Source organism: Xyrauchen texanus, chromosome 33, assembly GCF_025860055.1.
Source record: "Xyrauchen texanus isolate HMW12.3.18 chromosome 33, RBS_HiC_50CHRs, whole genome shotgun sequence".
In the NCBI taxonomy this organism is placed as follows: domain Eukaryota; kingdom Metazoa; phylum Chordata; class Actinopteri; order Cypriniformes; family Catostomidae; genus Xyrauchen; species Xyrauchen texanus.
The window spans coordinates 28242871-28257617 of record NC_068308.1 but is presented as its reverse complement, the minus strand read 5'-3'; the positions used below and the strand labels follow the sequence as shown (position 1 = coordinate 28257617).

The window sequence follows — 14747 nt, the reverse complement described above, 5'->3', positions numbered from 1 at the left end:
TAATATTGTGTAGGTTCCCCTCGTGCCACCAAAACAGTGTGTGTGTATATATATATATATACTTTATAAATCATTTTTATTTACTTTAATTTTTGTTTATTTACACATAAAAATATTTTGCCCAATTATCCTTGAAATAGAAAAAAAATCTCATAAACATCCATGTTCTGTATGTTTTAAAAGTTTACAAACATTTGTAGCTAGTTAAATTAAAGTAGCACCTGACCTCAGATGTTTAATTAACTTAATTTCCATTAATGCAAAAATGATGAATTCAACTTTGGGTGCTAACACAAAACTTGCTGTGGGTGAAGTGGTCAGAACTTCAGGGTTTTTTATTGAGCGAGACGGGAGCGATAGAGTGGAGAGGAATAGATGTAGGGGTGGGGGTTGACTGAGGAGAGTCGGTCAATTTAATTCCTTACGATCTGAAAGAGGTCAGGATCATTTCATATAGACCTGGCTGAGCAGATCATTACCAGTCACAAATCTGTTCGTTACATGGATAGGATTTATAGCTAAGTAAATAGGGAGCTGTCGTAAGTTCTGAAAATAGCGTGTTGGCCTGGCGATAATAGCTAAAGGATGGTTTAATAGAGTTCGGCATTTATTCGTTATCTGTATGCGGACAGAGACTGAATTGGCGCTATCATTCTTTTTTTCTTTTTTTATAATTTACTATTGCATTTTTTTCTTCAGCGTCCCTCCCCCTACCGTTTCCTCCCAAAACACACACACATTTTTACCCCACACGTACTTGTGAGAGCGCACACACATTTTATTTTTGCACGCAAATACTCTACGGAATAGTTTCGATTTCAGACACAGCAGAAGGCATGGCCACGAGAGATTGGACAGGTTTGAGCCGGCATGGACCAGATTTTACAGGCTACAAAGGAAGCAGATTACCACTTGTATCGAGTTGCGTATTTGAAAAAAAAAATATTTGTTTGAAAATCCGCTGATTATCATAACAGAAAAATTGCAGCAGTGCAGTTTTGAATAACAACTTGCATGAAAAAAAACTGAAGAAATGAACTCATCAAGGCATAATTAGATATTTTTATGAAATTTGTTGTGTGCAGCTTTTTTCCGCTGTTACCCGAGAAACGCTGGCAAATTCAGGTAAAGCAACAAAAGACGGGGTTTGTGGGTTGTCTTAAAGAGAAAAACAGAGAAGCACAAAAGAACAACCTCTCAAGCTTAAAAGATTTCAGATTCTGTCGGCAAATCCTTGGTGAGGGCTCACAATCGTCCAAGCAGCACAAATATGATAGAACAAGGTTTGTTTGGCCGTCATTAAGACGAACTGTGGGACTGTGTTTAACTCGGGTGGGCTCACACCAAACCTGAATAGCCACTTCTATAGTGTATTCGTAAACTTTGGCCTTTTGAATAATGCACGCAATGCTTAAGAAGCTTCCTCAAAAATAACACACGACTAAGAAATGCAGTGTGGCCCAGGTTATTTGTATATTTTGATTATAGAACCAAAGAATATAGAGAACTGTTTTCCTCTTCATACTATTGGAGGCTAACAGGCAACATATTTATATTATTGTTAACGGGTAACATTGTTCAACACAATTTTATTAACTAGAGAATGTAATGCTTTTTTTAATTTTATTTTTTAATTATTCTTCATTTGATTTGTTTTTTCCATGACAGTGAGATATTTGATATATAACTTTTATACTTTTAAGACATAAACCATTTTTATACTTTGCACAACTGGTTGTTCTGTGCTTTTGGTTAGTAGTTTACATATAATTAATTCTAATCAAATTAATATATATATTATTATTATTATTTTTATTTTTTTTTGTATATTTGATTCAAAGGTTCCTACCTTATTTTATACAAAAGATACTTTCACAGAAGCATCATTTCCTAGTATTACTGACATGATTCATGAGCTGCACTCATAGCTTTGTTGTGAACCGATTGCATAAAGGAGAAAAAGATTTAGCACCGTGGAACGTCCCCACCGACAGCGACCAGCAACACAGTTTAACATCACGCCCCAAGATCTTGCCTTTTTAGTTGCCTATCAAGTTTATAATTCATGACCAAAATTCATCCGTCCTTTTTTCTGGTACGATAGCAAATGATTTAAAAATGGAGAAATTCAAAATGACCGGCACACACAAAAAGAGATGAGAGGCCTTTAATAATGGCCCAGAGCTTCCTCTTAGATCTGCTAACCTTTAATCTCTTGCAAGAAATGGAGATTAAAAAATCACCTGCAATGGCTGACAAATTAAGAAACTTGTCCTCTCCCTCCTCTTCTGAATATGTTGTGCGCTCACGATAAGCAACTCACCTTTTGCTGAAAACGAATCTCTTACATAAAGAGGCTGTAATGAAGAGCTGCTTTTAAATGCTTAATGTACTAGATTAAGTTTAAATTATGTTAGGCTCTTTCAGAGACCCTACAAGGGCCACTAAGTGCACAGCAAGACATGTATTCTCTGTTTTACTGGTTTTAATTTGTTATTCTCTTTCATCAAAAATGAATAACTCATGCATACAATTTTTCTTTTTTATTCCTTGGTAGGTTGTTTCCCTAATAAGGTGCACCATCTGGCTTTATATTTATGTATATACTCTTGCATCTAATGCATAATAGACTCTCCGGCTATACTGTTTTGCTGTGGTATATGTCATTATTAGTCTGTCAGAAGTGCTGGGCACATCCTTTAATAATAAAAAGGGAGTATTGCCGGGTGTCACTTTCTCTTTCACAGCTGAGAAGGAATCCTGCGGAGTTGTTGTTAAGGAGCCCAAATCCTCAAAGCTTTCCATCCTTACTGTACACATTCTGTATTATCCTACTGTACAGACTGAAATGCTAGTGTTTTTTCCCCCTTATGCCATATCAAGTGCTATGATGTGACTGTTTCTCTCTCCCTTTTCCTTGATGATGGTAGTTTAGACATTGCGAGTTGAGAAATCCATTCCCAGTCTCTTTGTTTAATGTGACAAAGTAAGAACTTGATCTTAGTTTGTTCAAAAAAGTCAGCATGAGTCTCGTGTTTAACTTCTTTTAATGTGTTTGTCTGTGATTTCTAAATGCTAAACATGCAAACAGATAAATCGTCAACGTTAATTCTGTACCAAGCCGCATGACTGATCTGCTTCCTGCCATGTCTCTGCTTTTTATCTATCTGTCTTATCACTCTCTTTCTTTTTCCCCCTTCCTCCTATGTTGTGCGTTCATGTGTGGCAGTTGATAAAGTTACGTGAAGAGGTAAGTGCTTCTCTTCCTTCGTGTTCTGGTCCTCTCATAGCCGCAGATCCTCCATTCATTTTCCTGCACCGTCAGAATAAAAAGGTGCAATTCTGATTTTATAGTCTGTTTTGATAAAACTCAAAATGAGGCTCGTTTCTACATACTGCTCTATGAGGAACGGAATCAAAGCTGTTTCACTCAAACCTTAAAAGATTTAATCAGCTTGTCAAAACAGTCACCAAATATGAAAACGCAGTGTGACATGATGTTACAACAAAATGAGAGGGGATATGTAGATAAGCTTTTATTCTCTTTACATACTTGCTCATTTTAGATTAGCAGTTACATTGTTTTTTTATATTAAAGACACTTTTACATTGCTCATGAACATCTATACAGCATCACTCGATAAATCTCACATTTGCATGCTTTTAAAATCACCTCGACTCCTGTAGTGCCTGCACAAAAGTTAGCAACTTACGTGTTTAAAAGGATAGTTAATCCCAAAATGCTGTTCCAAACCCTTCTTTCTTCCATGGAACACAAAAGGTCACCATTGAGTTTTATTGTATGGCAAACAAGATGTAATAAAAGTGAATGCTGACTGAGACTAACATACAGGGTTTGGGAATAATGGAATACATGTAACAAGATTACATATCTAAACTACAAAATATAAGTAACTGTATTCCAGTTACAAATTAAATCTTTGGTAAGTACAGTTACATTCCAAAAGTATTTTGATTACTGAAGAGATTACTTTGCATTTTATTGTTATTTGTTTCATTTAAAATGTAGTCCTTTCAGATGGAAAACATTTATACATATAAATGATGTGATCCAAAGTGCATTTGAACGGCGGTGAAACACTTTCTTATGATGTGTTACATTCATACGAGCAGACAGAGAAGTACGTTTGAAGTAAGTTTGGAGCAGATGAAATGGAAATAAACCAAATTGTCAGCTTTATGCTAAGCTAAAATACTATTTCTAGCCATTTTACATGCACATGTTACCCGACACGATCATATTTATTTATCAAGAAAATTCACGTTGGATCAAAATTTTTTATTTTTCTATTAAGATCTTTGATATTATGGCAAAAATTTTATTCTTGATAATAATTGTTGTATTGTTGTCCTGTAAAAAATATAAAAAAATCCTTAAAAAAAAGATCAGTTAGATTAATCTCATTTTAGGAATAACACCGCATAAGATATTTAGCTTTTTCAGAGAATGTATTTTTAACATGTGTATTTTGTCTTACTGTACTGTAATAGTCAAAATCTACCAGTGCTGAAGAAGTAATCCAAAGTATTTAGAATACGTTACTGACCTTGAGTAATCCAATAGAATACGTTACAAATGACATTTTACAGCATGTATTCTGTAATCTATAGTGGAATACATTTCAAAAGTAACCCTCCCAACCCTCCTAAAAATAGTATGCTTAACATCATCTTTTGTGTTCTACATAAGAAAAAAGTCAAATGGGTTTGGAACAACATGAGGGTAAGTAAATGTTGACTATCCTTTATAATTGTAATGCTTTGTTTAATTCATACACAAAGAAAACAAGCTATTTTCAAATTTATTATCATCCTTTTTAGTAATTTATTATCACACTTGGCTCTAAATATAACAGAACTGTGGAATTACAGTCAACCCATGCAGAGTTCTCTTTGTGCCATGTTAGGAAACAGCCCGCAGACGGTTCCCCCACTCAGCAGATGAGAATACAATAGCCTACCTTTTAGTCCAAGATAAGGCAACGTTTTATAATGACTTTTTGTATTCATTGCATTCATCCAACTTGGAAGTGAGCATGTAGATTACGGCAAAAAGGCTGCCATCTCAGTCTACGTGTGTTTGTGTGTGCATTTGCTCACCAGTATTTTCATCTCCTGTCTAGAGTTGTAAGTGCATGTATGGGTCTGTGTGTGTGTTTTGCTTTTTGGACTTGGGATTCCCCTATTCATAGACAAATGCAGCCACACACAGACTACAATATCTAAAGAGTTTCATTCATAAAGGAAGCCTCCTCTCTCGGTGGAGGACTTGGTAGCACTGCATCATGGTTCTGTCTGCCTTTTGTAAAGATGTTTAGTAAGTGATTGCTTATCTTTGAAGATAACACTATTTAGAATGCAAATTTTCTGATCTCCTCTGTCTTTTGAGGAAATTGTAAAGATGCATTAAATATTTATGGATGCAAAAATGAAAAACCTTATTTTCCCTACTGTCATCAGACATGTGAATAGCGAAACGACACTTGCGTCATTTCATTCGTTCATTTCAGCTGTAAGAATGTGTCAACTGGTTATATAAAAAAGGAAATCAACACAAATGTCAATTTAATGATCTTGAGTGGCTGATAATTCTCTTTACTCTGTGTTTTCCTGGTTTTAAAGGAATATTCCGGGTTCTGTACGAGTTAAAGGAATGTTCCGGGTTGAATACAAGTTAAGCTTAGTTGACAGCATTTGTAGCATAATGTTGATTACCACAAAAAAAAATTTCGACTTGTCCCTCCTTCAAAAAATGTTTATTTTATTTTTTATAATTGAGGTTACAGTGAGGCACTTACAATGGAAGTGACTGGAGCCAATTTTTGGAGGGTTTAAAGGCAGAAATGATAAGCTTATACCTTTTATAAAAGCACTTTCATTAAAGGTGCTAAGTGTAATATGTTATCTGTACTAAATCATAAAATGACCATAATATGTAATTAGACAATTAGGAAACTCCGATAACAACGCTACAGCCAGTATATTCTACTTTGAAGTTTCCATTCCGGGCTGGAATTTCTGTTTATGTTTTGGCCTGTGTGATCCCACCCACTGCCCACTCACCAATAGTATTTCGACACCTCCGGGTTGCCAGATTTGAACAAGTTTGCAGGCAAACAACACTGCGTGATGCAGCTATGGAAGCCAGCAAACGAACTGGATCAGAGATAACAGATTTCACCAGACCTAAAAATCCTCGCCATCCGTCTAAAAACCACCATGACCAGAGGCATAGTAAAACAAGGATACATATTGCAGATGCTTTTGGAAGATGGAGACAGCTTAAAGCCCAGAAATCCTTTAAAACGGATACAGAGTTGGCAAATTTGCATGTCAACATTCTGGAAACCCGCATGAGCTTCTAGTCTGGGGTGGGGCAGACAACTCTCCAATATTGTGAATTTGGCTGCATTACCCATTTCAAACGCTTGTTGTCAATCTTACATATAGCACCTTTAATTCTTCTGATAAAACGTATGTATTATTTGAGATGTAAAGTTGTTTAAATCGTAATTTTTACTGTCATTTTTGGGTTTTAGGAGTTTATCAACTTTACACAGAAAAGGTTAGGAAGCTATTTCATCTCACTAAAATCATGTTAACATGCATATGTTTAACAGTGAGTATTTTAATGTTTACGGATTGGCCTCATTCACTTCCATTGTTAGTGCCCCACTGTAACCCAAATTTTAATGAATTTTTTTCTTTAAAGAAAAGGAGGGACATGTCAAAAGAAATGTTTGTGGTAATTAATATTATGCCAGAACTGCTGCTGTCTGAGCTTAACTTATTTCTTTAATGTTGATTAGCAGAAAAAATACATTCTATAGTCCCCCCCCCCCCAATCATTTAAGTAAACAATACAGACTCCGATCTGTGTCATGCTAGACTATCCTCTTCACTCAGATATGAGAAGAAATACAGCAATGCCTCTGGTTTGGAGTATCTTTGTAAACTATGTTGACTCCCATGTCTGTGTTTGGGTAGTCACACAAAAGTCAGTCTGTTTGTGTGTGCGTGCCTGCATATTGTTGGTATATTGTTTAGACTTCACTTCATGTTGGGGAATAATCCCATTCGTACGAGAGCCATACCATCCTCCTGCATTTATAATTTACAGCCCCTCACGGTTCTCCATTCTTTTCTACCTTGACTTGTGTTTTTCTATTTTTTCTGTTGTTGTTTTCCCCACATGGCCAAACAAAATGGGAGTGTAGTATTGTTTCAGTCTTGGGTCAGGAGACACCCTCTTTCCACCCCTGAATGTGCTGCTGTTGAATCAGATTAGATTTTTCCTTCTCTACACTCTCCAGCTCTGTCTTTTCCTCCCATTTTACTGAATTTTAATCAAAGTTCATACAGTTTATACACACTTAGCCTGCTTTTTAAAACTGTACTTTTTCCTCAGCTGGAAAACATGTTTAAATATTTAGCAGCCTTATTCACAACTGTTTGACACTTGTAATTCCTTTTCTTACAAGTCCCAAACAAACGATGGAGAAGATCACATAGTCAGTCTGAATCATAGCTGTCATCATTATTCACTTTGACTCTTCCCCCATTTGAAATAATAAGGAATCATCAAAACTTTTGAAATTTGCGATTGTAAGCGCTTGTGTTTGATATTGAAAAAAGAGGGAAGGGAAGACAATTCTTTTGAGTCGCGTTTGCATTGTTCCTGGGTTCCACGGTAATAACTTACAACTGAAGTGTGGCTAGAAGAGAAAGGAAAAAACAAAATAGAAGGCACAAAAATATTTCTCATTTATAATATCTAAGAACGTCTTTGTAGAAAATGTAGGTGTCAGATAAAAAGGCATACATGCACTGGCACAAATGAGAAGGGGCGCACACAGAGGCAGTCGTAGGCACACCAATATTTATCATGCCCTCTTCAAAAGAAGCTTCTGTTGAACTCCATAAGACCAAAAAAGCGAGACAATTTTGACAGTCCTGCCGCTCTAATGCCGAATAAATCAGAAGCTTTTCTTTTATTCAGGTCAGTTTGTGGGGGTATGAGGATGAGTGATATACATCCTGGGCCTTTTGTTTTACTAAATCTCTCTGATATATTATGATAATATGTCTGAGTCAAATATGTTCTTTTACTCTTAGTCATCTCCCAACTGTACTTGCAAATGCTTTGGATCCACATGCAGGACATTTATTGAAAACAAAACCACAGGAGAAACGAAGGTGTAGTTTCTTCCATTTCTAGAATGAAAGTTATTCTCTTTGATAGGTGACTCTTTCGTTGTGTCGTCATGGCTCCGACATGGCCAACTTCATCCATACCTCCCGACACACAATAGACATCAACACCCCACCCTAACCCCCTCCAAAAAAATAGACAGAGGGAGTGAGAATGAGCAAGGGAGAGAAACTCAAGAAAATGCTTTGAAGTGGCTTTTCAGCGTGCGGATATGCTGGCCGTCTCCCCAAGACGTGTCACCTTTGCCGAGAGGGAATAGGAAAATCATGTTTCGAATGGTAATGATAACATACTAATCACTTGAGCTCTTTGAAGATGGGGGAGCGAGCTACTCTGTCAGTATCCCCGGCTGCTGTGTGCTTCCAGGCACATGCACATCCCTGGTCTAGGTGTATTAGTTTAAGCGGTGCATGTCAATACGTCCCCTCCATCTCAGCTGATCCAGTGGGGCTCATTAGGCAGAGATGGCTCCCTTTTCCCCATATGCACTCACACCCCCATTCTCTATCGCTCTCTCTATCCCTCCCTCCATCTCCCACTAACACCCCCTCCCTTAAACTATTAAAAAAGTATTTCACCTATTTTAAATGACATCTGTCAACTGAGAGGAGAAGAAAAAAAAGTTGATGCAGAGGTTTTTTTTCTCCACCCTCTTTCCCTTCTCTTTGATTGTCAAAATAGTGGAATGTTGTCTATTTTTCATTTCATTTCCTTGGAGTGATTAGCCGCTATATATTTTGACAGTTTAACTAGAACTGGAAACTCTCTCTGCATGTAAACAGGAATAAAGTTGAACTATTTTAATATTAGGTATTTATGCTGGGTAGTGGTCTAACTTGGTGTTCAAGGTCAAAAATGATGTGACTTACCAGAACATGGATGTGTCGATTCATGTTTTTTTCATTTCAGTGCATGAATCTTGGCAATGTTTTCAGTATCTAATGTATAAAAGGCTGGGTATATCTTTCCTTGACACAATACACGTGCATATGTTATTGATGGATCTTTCATCATCTTCAGGCACTTTTAGCACTGTGGACTTCTGACTAGTTTTTTTTTTTTTTCTGCTAACAATGTGCAACTGTTTATGTACATGCCTCACAGGAGAGTTATGTCATTTTTGTAATTTCTTTCTGGAAGTCATGAAATTTCCCACCACTGTGGCATTTCCACCACATCTCAAATTCTGTATAGTTTTTAATAGAATTCTATGGGGAAAATTACAGTAATGTAAATTAACATTTCTAAAATATAACGGCCATCCTAAGACTAATTACATGGCTAACATTTTATATATTGTTAATACACATGATTAAATATTCAGACTTTTTGCGTCATTTGGAAAAGTTTGAGATTGATTGGAAATGACACCCCATAAAAATACTCTGCTCACAAGTGATATTTACCTGGATTTTTCTTTGATTTCTTAAAACATTACTTCCAAAATTTAATCTCAAGCATGCTCTTCACTGACTCTTCACTTGGTAAACAAGTAGACACAAAAAAAAATATCAGGGGTAAAATCGTTTGGTTTGGTGGAAATTATGCCACAACTCTGGGACATATGTATTTTTTTTTTTAATATTGACAGAAATTGTTTTCACACAATAAATATTGAAAAGATTTATATTTATTTCACTCTTGTTCATTATTATAGTTTTAAAAATATTATAATGGATTTTAATAGTTTAACATTGAAATTCTGGGGGCTCTTATTTCATAAGCGTGCAAGGCGCAGCGCTATTTTCGTGAGAGTGCTCATTCTAAGCACAATTTTCTTGCCATCGCTAGTGGGCGTGGGTGGAAGTGTTTGCGAATACTTTGGGTGTGTGCGCGCAAACTGTGGGTGTATTGTATTGTAATGAAGTGGCGCAAAAAGCAATTTGCAATTTTCCGGAGAAATAGGTCATGGGCTAAAATGTTTTAATACCACGTCTTATCTCAGCACAAAGTTCAATTTTAGTTCCTGCATTTGTAGCTTGGAGATTCCACCAGCAGGTGGTCCAAACTCTGAAAGTATGGTGAAACATCAAATTATGCCCCTGACAATAGCTATTTTATGAAACAAAAATGTATGAGATTTGTGTTAAACTATCTATAGGTCATTTATTTTTCTATCATTATATTTTTTCCACCTGTTGTCGTAGAGTGATGTTTTTTTTTTCTGACTGGTGGAAGAAGTTGTTATTTGGTATGATTTTTTTGACCGCTTTTTTCGTTTAGTTTAAAGTGTAATTTTTTAGTGTAATTTTTTCATGTTTCAATAAATTTGTAATTGGTTCAATAAATTAATTGTTCTAAATCGACTGGTAGAAGTGAAATGTGAGCCGATACAATCACTGTTAATACTACCCATGATTTCTCTGTCACTAGAATATTTCTTACATTCTCTATAATTTAAAGGAGCCTACTTAAATATCCTGAACCACATCTTCGTGTGTATAAAAGGAGCATAACGTAAGTCCATGTTTCTATAGTTCTAAATCATTACATATAGTCCATTTACACTACCAACTTCTTATGAATGTCTTGCTGTCTTTGTTTATATAGTTTCTGTTTGAGGGAATGGAAAATAAAATAGGACACAGACGGTACCGGAGTAGAACCTTGCACTTAAATTGCACTTGACCCGATTAGCGCCTTGCGCACCTGATTTCGCCACACCCACTTGTGCCTAGACTTAGCGCATGCTTGCTCGATCATACCAAAACTTCATGGCCATGCCCATTGACTTTATGCTCATGACATATGGCATAGCTCTGTGCTTCGCACTAGCACTCTTAAAATTAGTCCATTGGTCTCTATACATAAAAGGCATTTAATGAAGGCCAGGTAAAAGGTTTAAAAGTCAGTTTTCAAATAACAAAAAGATAAAGTTGAAATCTGTCCAATTGAATATAAATCAATCCCTTGGACATGAAAGTGATCGGAGTTGAAGAAACACCCTAATATGCATAGTGTATTTTATATGTCATGTTATGTTTATTAATTTGATATATAATATAGTAATAAGAATATGCATGCGTATTTGTGTTTAATTTCCCATTCCCACCTAATTATAAGGGGTATAGTGTTTATGTGTCCTGTATTTATTCCCCTTGTTATCAAAAGTTAATGAGTTTTAAACCACTTCACCGTTATTATTACTTTCAGTATGACCTAGGTTATTAGGCTTATGAAATGTATTTGTCTTTATTTGAAGGATCAAATTTCAACGCACTATGTGCAATATTAATGTGGCTCTTGATCATGGTGTTTGTTTTAATCTCACATTTATGATTTCTGAGTTTGTACATCTACAGTGTAAAGTTGATCAACCTTTCCTTGAAAAGTTTACATGCCTTTTTTGTATTATTTACAGTGACCTCTAAACACCGATATTATAATAGAAATGTAGCTTTTTAAAAACAAAAAAAATTATATAATTAATAATTTATATAAAATAATGATATGAGCTATCACTATTTGAAATAATGTGTTCAATTAATAACACTGAGGTTACGTTCATTGGAATAAGAAATGCTAAAAAGGTTACTGTTACTTTAAGGGTTTAAATAGCAGCTTACAGTGATTCGGTTCTGCGAACATCAACGAGAATCTCTCAGTTTCTTTAGCGCATCCATGCTGCATGAGATTAAAATTTATATTTATTTTTACTTTTTTATCTGACTGTAAAGAACAGAAAGGATATTACACATTATTCAATGAAAGTGGAGCGTGCCTCATCTTTTTAATCTTGAGCACTTTTCATCAAAACAAGGTGATTTGTTTTCAGGTATTCCAGTTCTTAAATTTTTAAAAGCTAAATTCAAGCAACTTTAAGAACTTCAAAGACCTTGTGTGAACCCTGTAAACAGTGTAGAAGAAAGCGCAGTCAAATCAAGTGATCGAGAGATTAAGATCTTTGACGAATCATTTCATTTATAATCACATGGGACAGAAAACAATGTTGCAAAATTCTAATTATAGAGTTATGCCATAATATGGTAATATATTTGGTTGGTGATATGTCAAAATTCAATATATTGTCTCATGACTCATATTTCTTAAAATATATTTAGTTTTGAAGGATAAAAAATTAACAAGAGAACATGGTATACTGAGTTTTAGGGTGGCTTCCTGAACAACTCAGACTAACCGAATTTGGGTAATCTGAAGCAGCAATTGAAAATATATTACAGCTCAATTAACCGTTCCTCACATGCTAATCTTTGCTCTGGCATCAAATGTGAGGTAATGAGATCTGGCAACACCTTTACAACAAAGCCATTCAAAGAAGGACGCTTCAATTAAAAGGAAAGAAGGGTGTAAGATTTGAGAACCACCCCTTTTTTTTGTCTTTGTTATTAATTGAAGATCGGTCCAATTTGTTATAAAACGCAACTTGCAATTAGATGTTATTGAATCAATATTTGATTTCAATTATAACAAAGTGATCTGTATACATTTGTCATAGTGTCCCTGTTATTGTGTATTGTATTGCTGTTACCAAAAAAGCCTCTCTAAATTATTTCCCAGTCTTCTCAATCACTCATTGTTTTCTCTCTTTCCATGGTTTGTTTTACAGAGAGCACATCTGTTGGACAACACAGAGAGGCTGGAAAGGTCATCTCGGAGGCTGGAAGCTGGCTATCAGATAGCTGTGGAAACAGGTAGGCATTCTGGGTAGCGGGGTGAGTGACAACAAATTGTCTCGCATGTATGCGATGTAGAGAGAGAGAGAGAGAGAGAGAGAGAGAGAGAGAGAGAGAGAGAGGAAAAAAATACAGCTTGACGACTGGTGACATTTTCAGAAACACATCAAAGCCAAGCAAGGGAGAGAGAGGTGTAGAGCAGCAGCCGCAGTACTGTTAGGCTCACACAAAACACATCTACTTATTTCCACTCACCTACGTGTGTGTGTTGTGTGTGTGTTGTGTGTGTGTGTGGGTGGCATATATATATATATATATATATATATATATATATATATATATATATATATACGGTATATATGTGTGATAGAGAGAGAAATATTTTTAAAATGGATACCAAATGACGGCGTGTCGACTTGAATGAACAACAACAGCCTGCGACTGCATTCCTGCAATCTTAGAGGTAAATAAAGACACGATCTTTTAAGAAACCCATTTCTAAATAAAACGCCCTATATGTCACCTGATTCACATTTGTTTTAATGTTAGTTTTTATCTTTAAATACAAGAAAATAAGCAAATTTATATCTGAAATAGATTAAATCAGTAGGCATCCGTTTTTTTCAGCCTGACTGTCACCATGTTATTGAGGCAGAGTGTATTCCTTGGAGACATATCAAAGCTCATTCTTCAAGAAGCTACTGGCTTTCTTTGGCTTCCACCGTAGTTTTGAAAAGTTTGTTAATTTACACTATAATGGTAGGGTGGCTTGTGTGCTATGTCGACACAGTTAATAATTCAAATCAAGAAAGGGTTGCACACCACTGGTGTTTGATATCTTGCAAGAACAACTCACAAATTCATAAATGCAATCTGCATCCTCTGTTTAAAATTTTAGTTTCATTTATTTTGGATTCTCTCAATCCAATGCTTTATTTTTTTTTCTATTTTTTTCCATGTCCACCCCACTTAAGGTTTTTCCTTTTCAGTTCACCGAATGAAGGCTCTTTATTTTTTCTGGTATGCTGACATATTTTTTACTTATGTCTGCCCAACTGAATTGCTAGTAGGTACCTAAGCAGAAAGCCGTACACTCCAATGGCATGATCAGACCCCCTGTGAGAAGAGTTTTCCTGATAAAGGACATCATCTGCAGCTGAGACCCCTCATTCAGCATAAGACCGCACTGCTTCCACTCTCTCTATGTGGGAACTTCAAATGCAGAACAATGGCTGTTTACTCAGCCTTTCTCTAACAGCGTTAAAGCGCAACTCAGCCTGTGCATCAAACTCCTGTGATCCTAATCCCTGACCCCCTTACCCTACTGACCACCCCAACATTCTCACTACACACACCTGTGTCTTCAAAACGTAGCGGCAGGTAGTCCTAAACTGAAGTGGCCCTAGGAAGGACAACTCTGTACTTTTGGGATTTGGGCACAGCAACCATGCACAAAATGCACAGCGAGCACCCGGCACAGAGTCTGGGTAAATACAACCCGCTCTGGTGGCTGTTAAGAAGCTAAAGGGATAGAAGTTATTTGTTTTAGTTGCAGTAGTGACCCTGGACTATGGACTGTGTTTACATATACTCAGGTGGCAAATCACACCTGCTACAGTGCCCGCCATACACAGAGTATCTTCGTGTTTCTGTTAGCCCATATATAGTATGTGTGTGTGTGTGTGTGTGTGTGTGTGTGTGTGTGTGTGTACACACACACACACACACACACACACACACACACACACACACACAGTTGAAGTTTATACACACCTAAGCCAAATACATTTTAACTCCGTTAGGATCACCACTTTATTTTAAGAATGTGAAATGTCAGAATAATAGTAGAGAGAATAATCTTTTTCAGCTTTTATTTCTTT

At 36.2% G+C, this 14747-nt stretch overlaps 1 protein-coding gene across 2 annotated transcripts in view; it reads left to right on the top strand.

Moving 5' to 3' along the window:
- The window catches only part of LOC127626875 (vesicle transport through interaction with t-SNAREs homolog 1A-like), a 159548-nt gene that overhangs the window by 29075 nt on the left and 115726 nt on the right, over positions 1-14747 (top strand). For both annotated transcript variants that reach the window (XM_052102973.1, XM_052102974.1), the window contains exon 5: positions 12801-12885. In XM_052102973.1, the coding sequence (XP_051958933.1) occupies positions 12801-12885 (85 nt within the window). The remainder of the gene's footprint in view (positions 1-12800; positions 12886-14747) is intronic.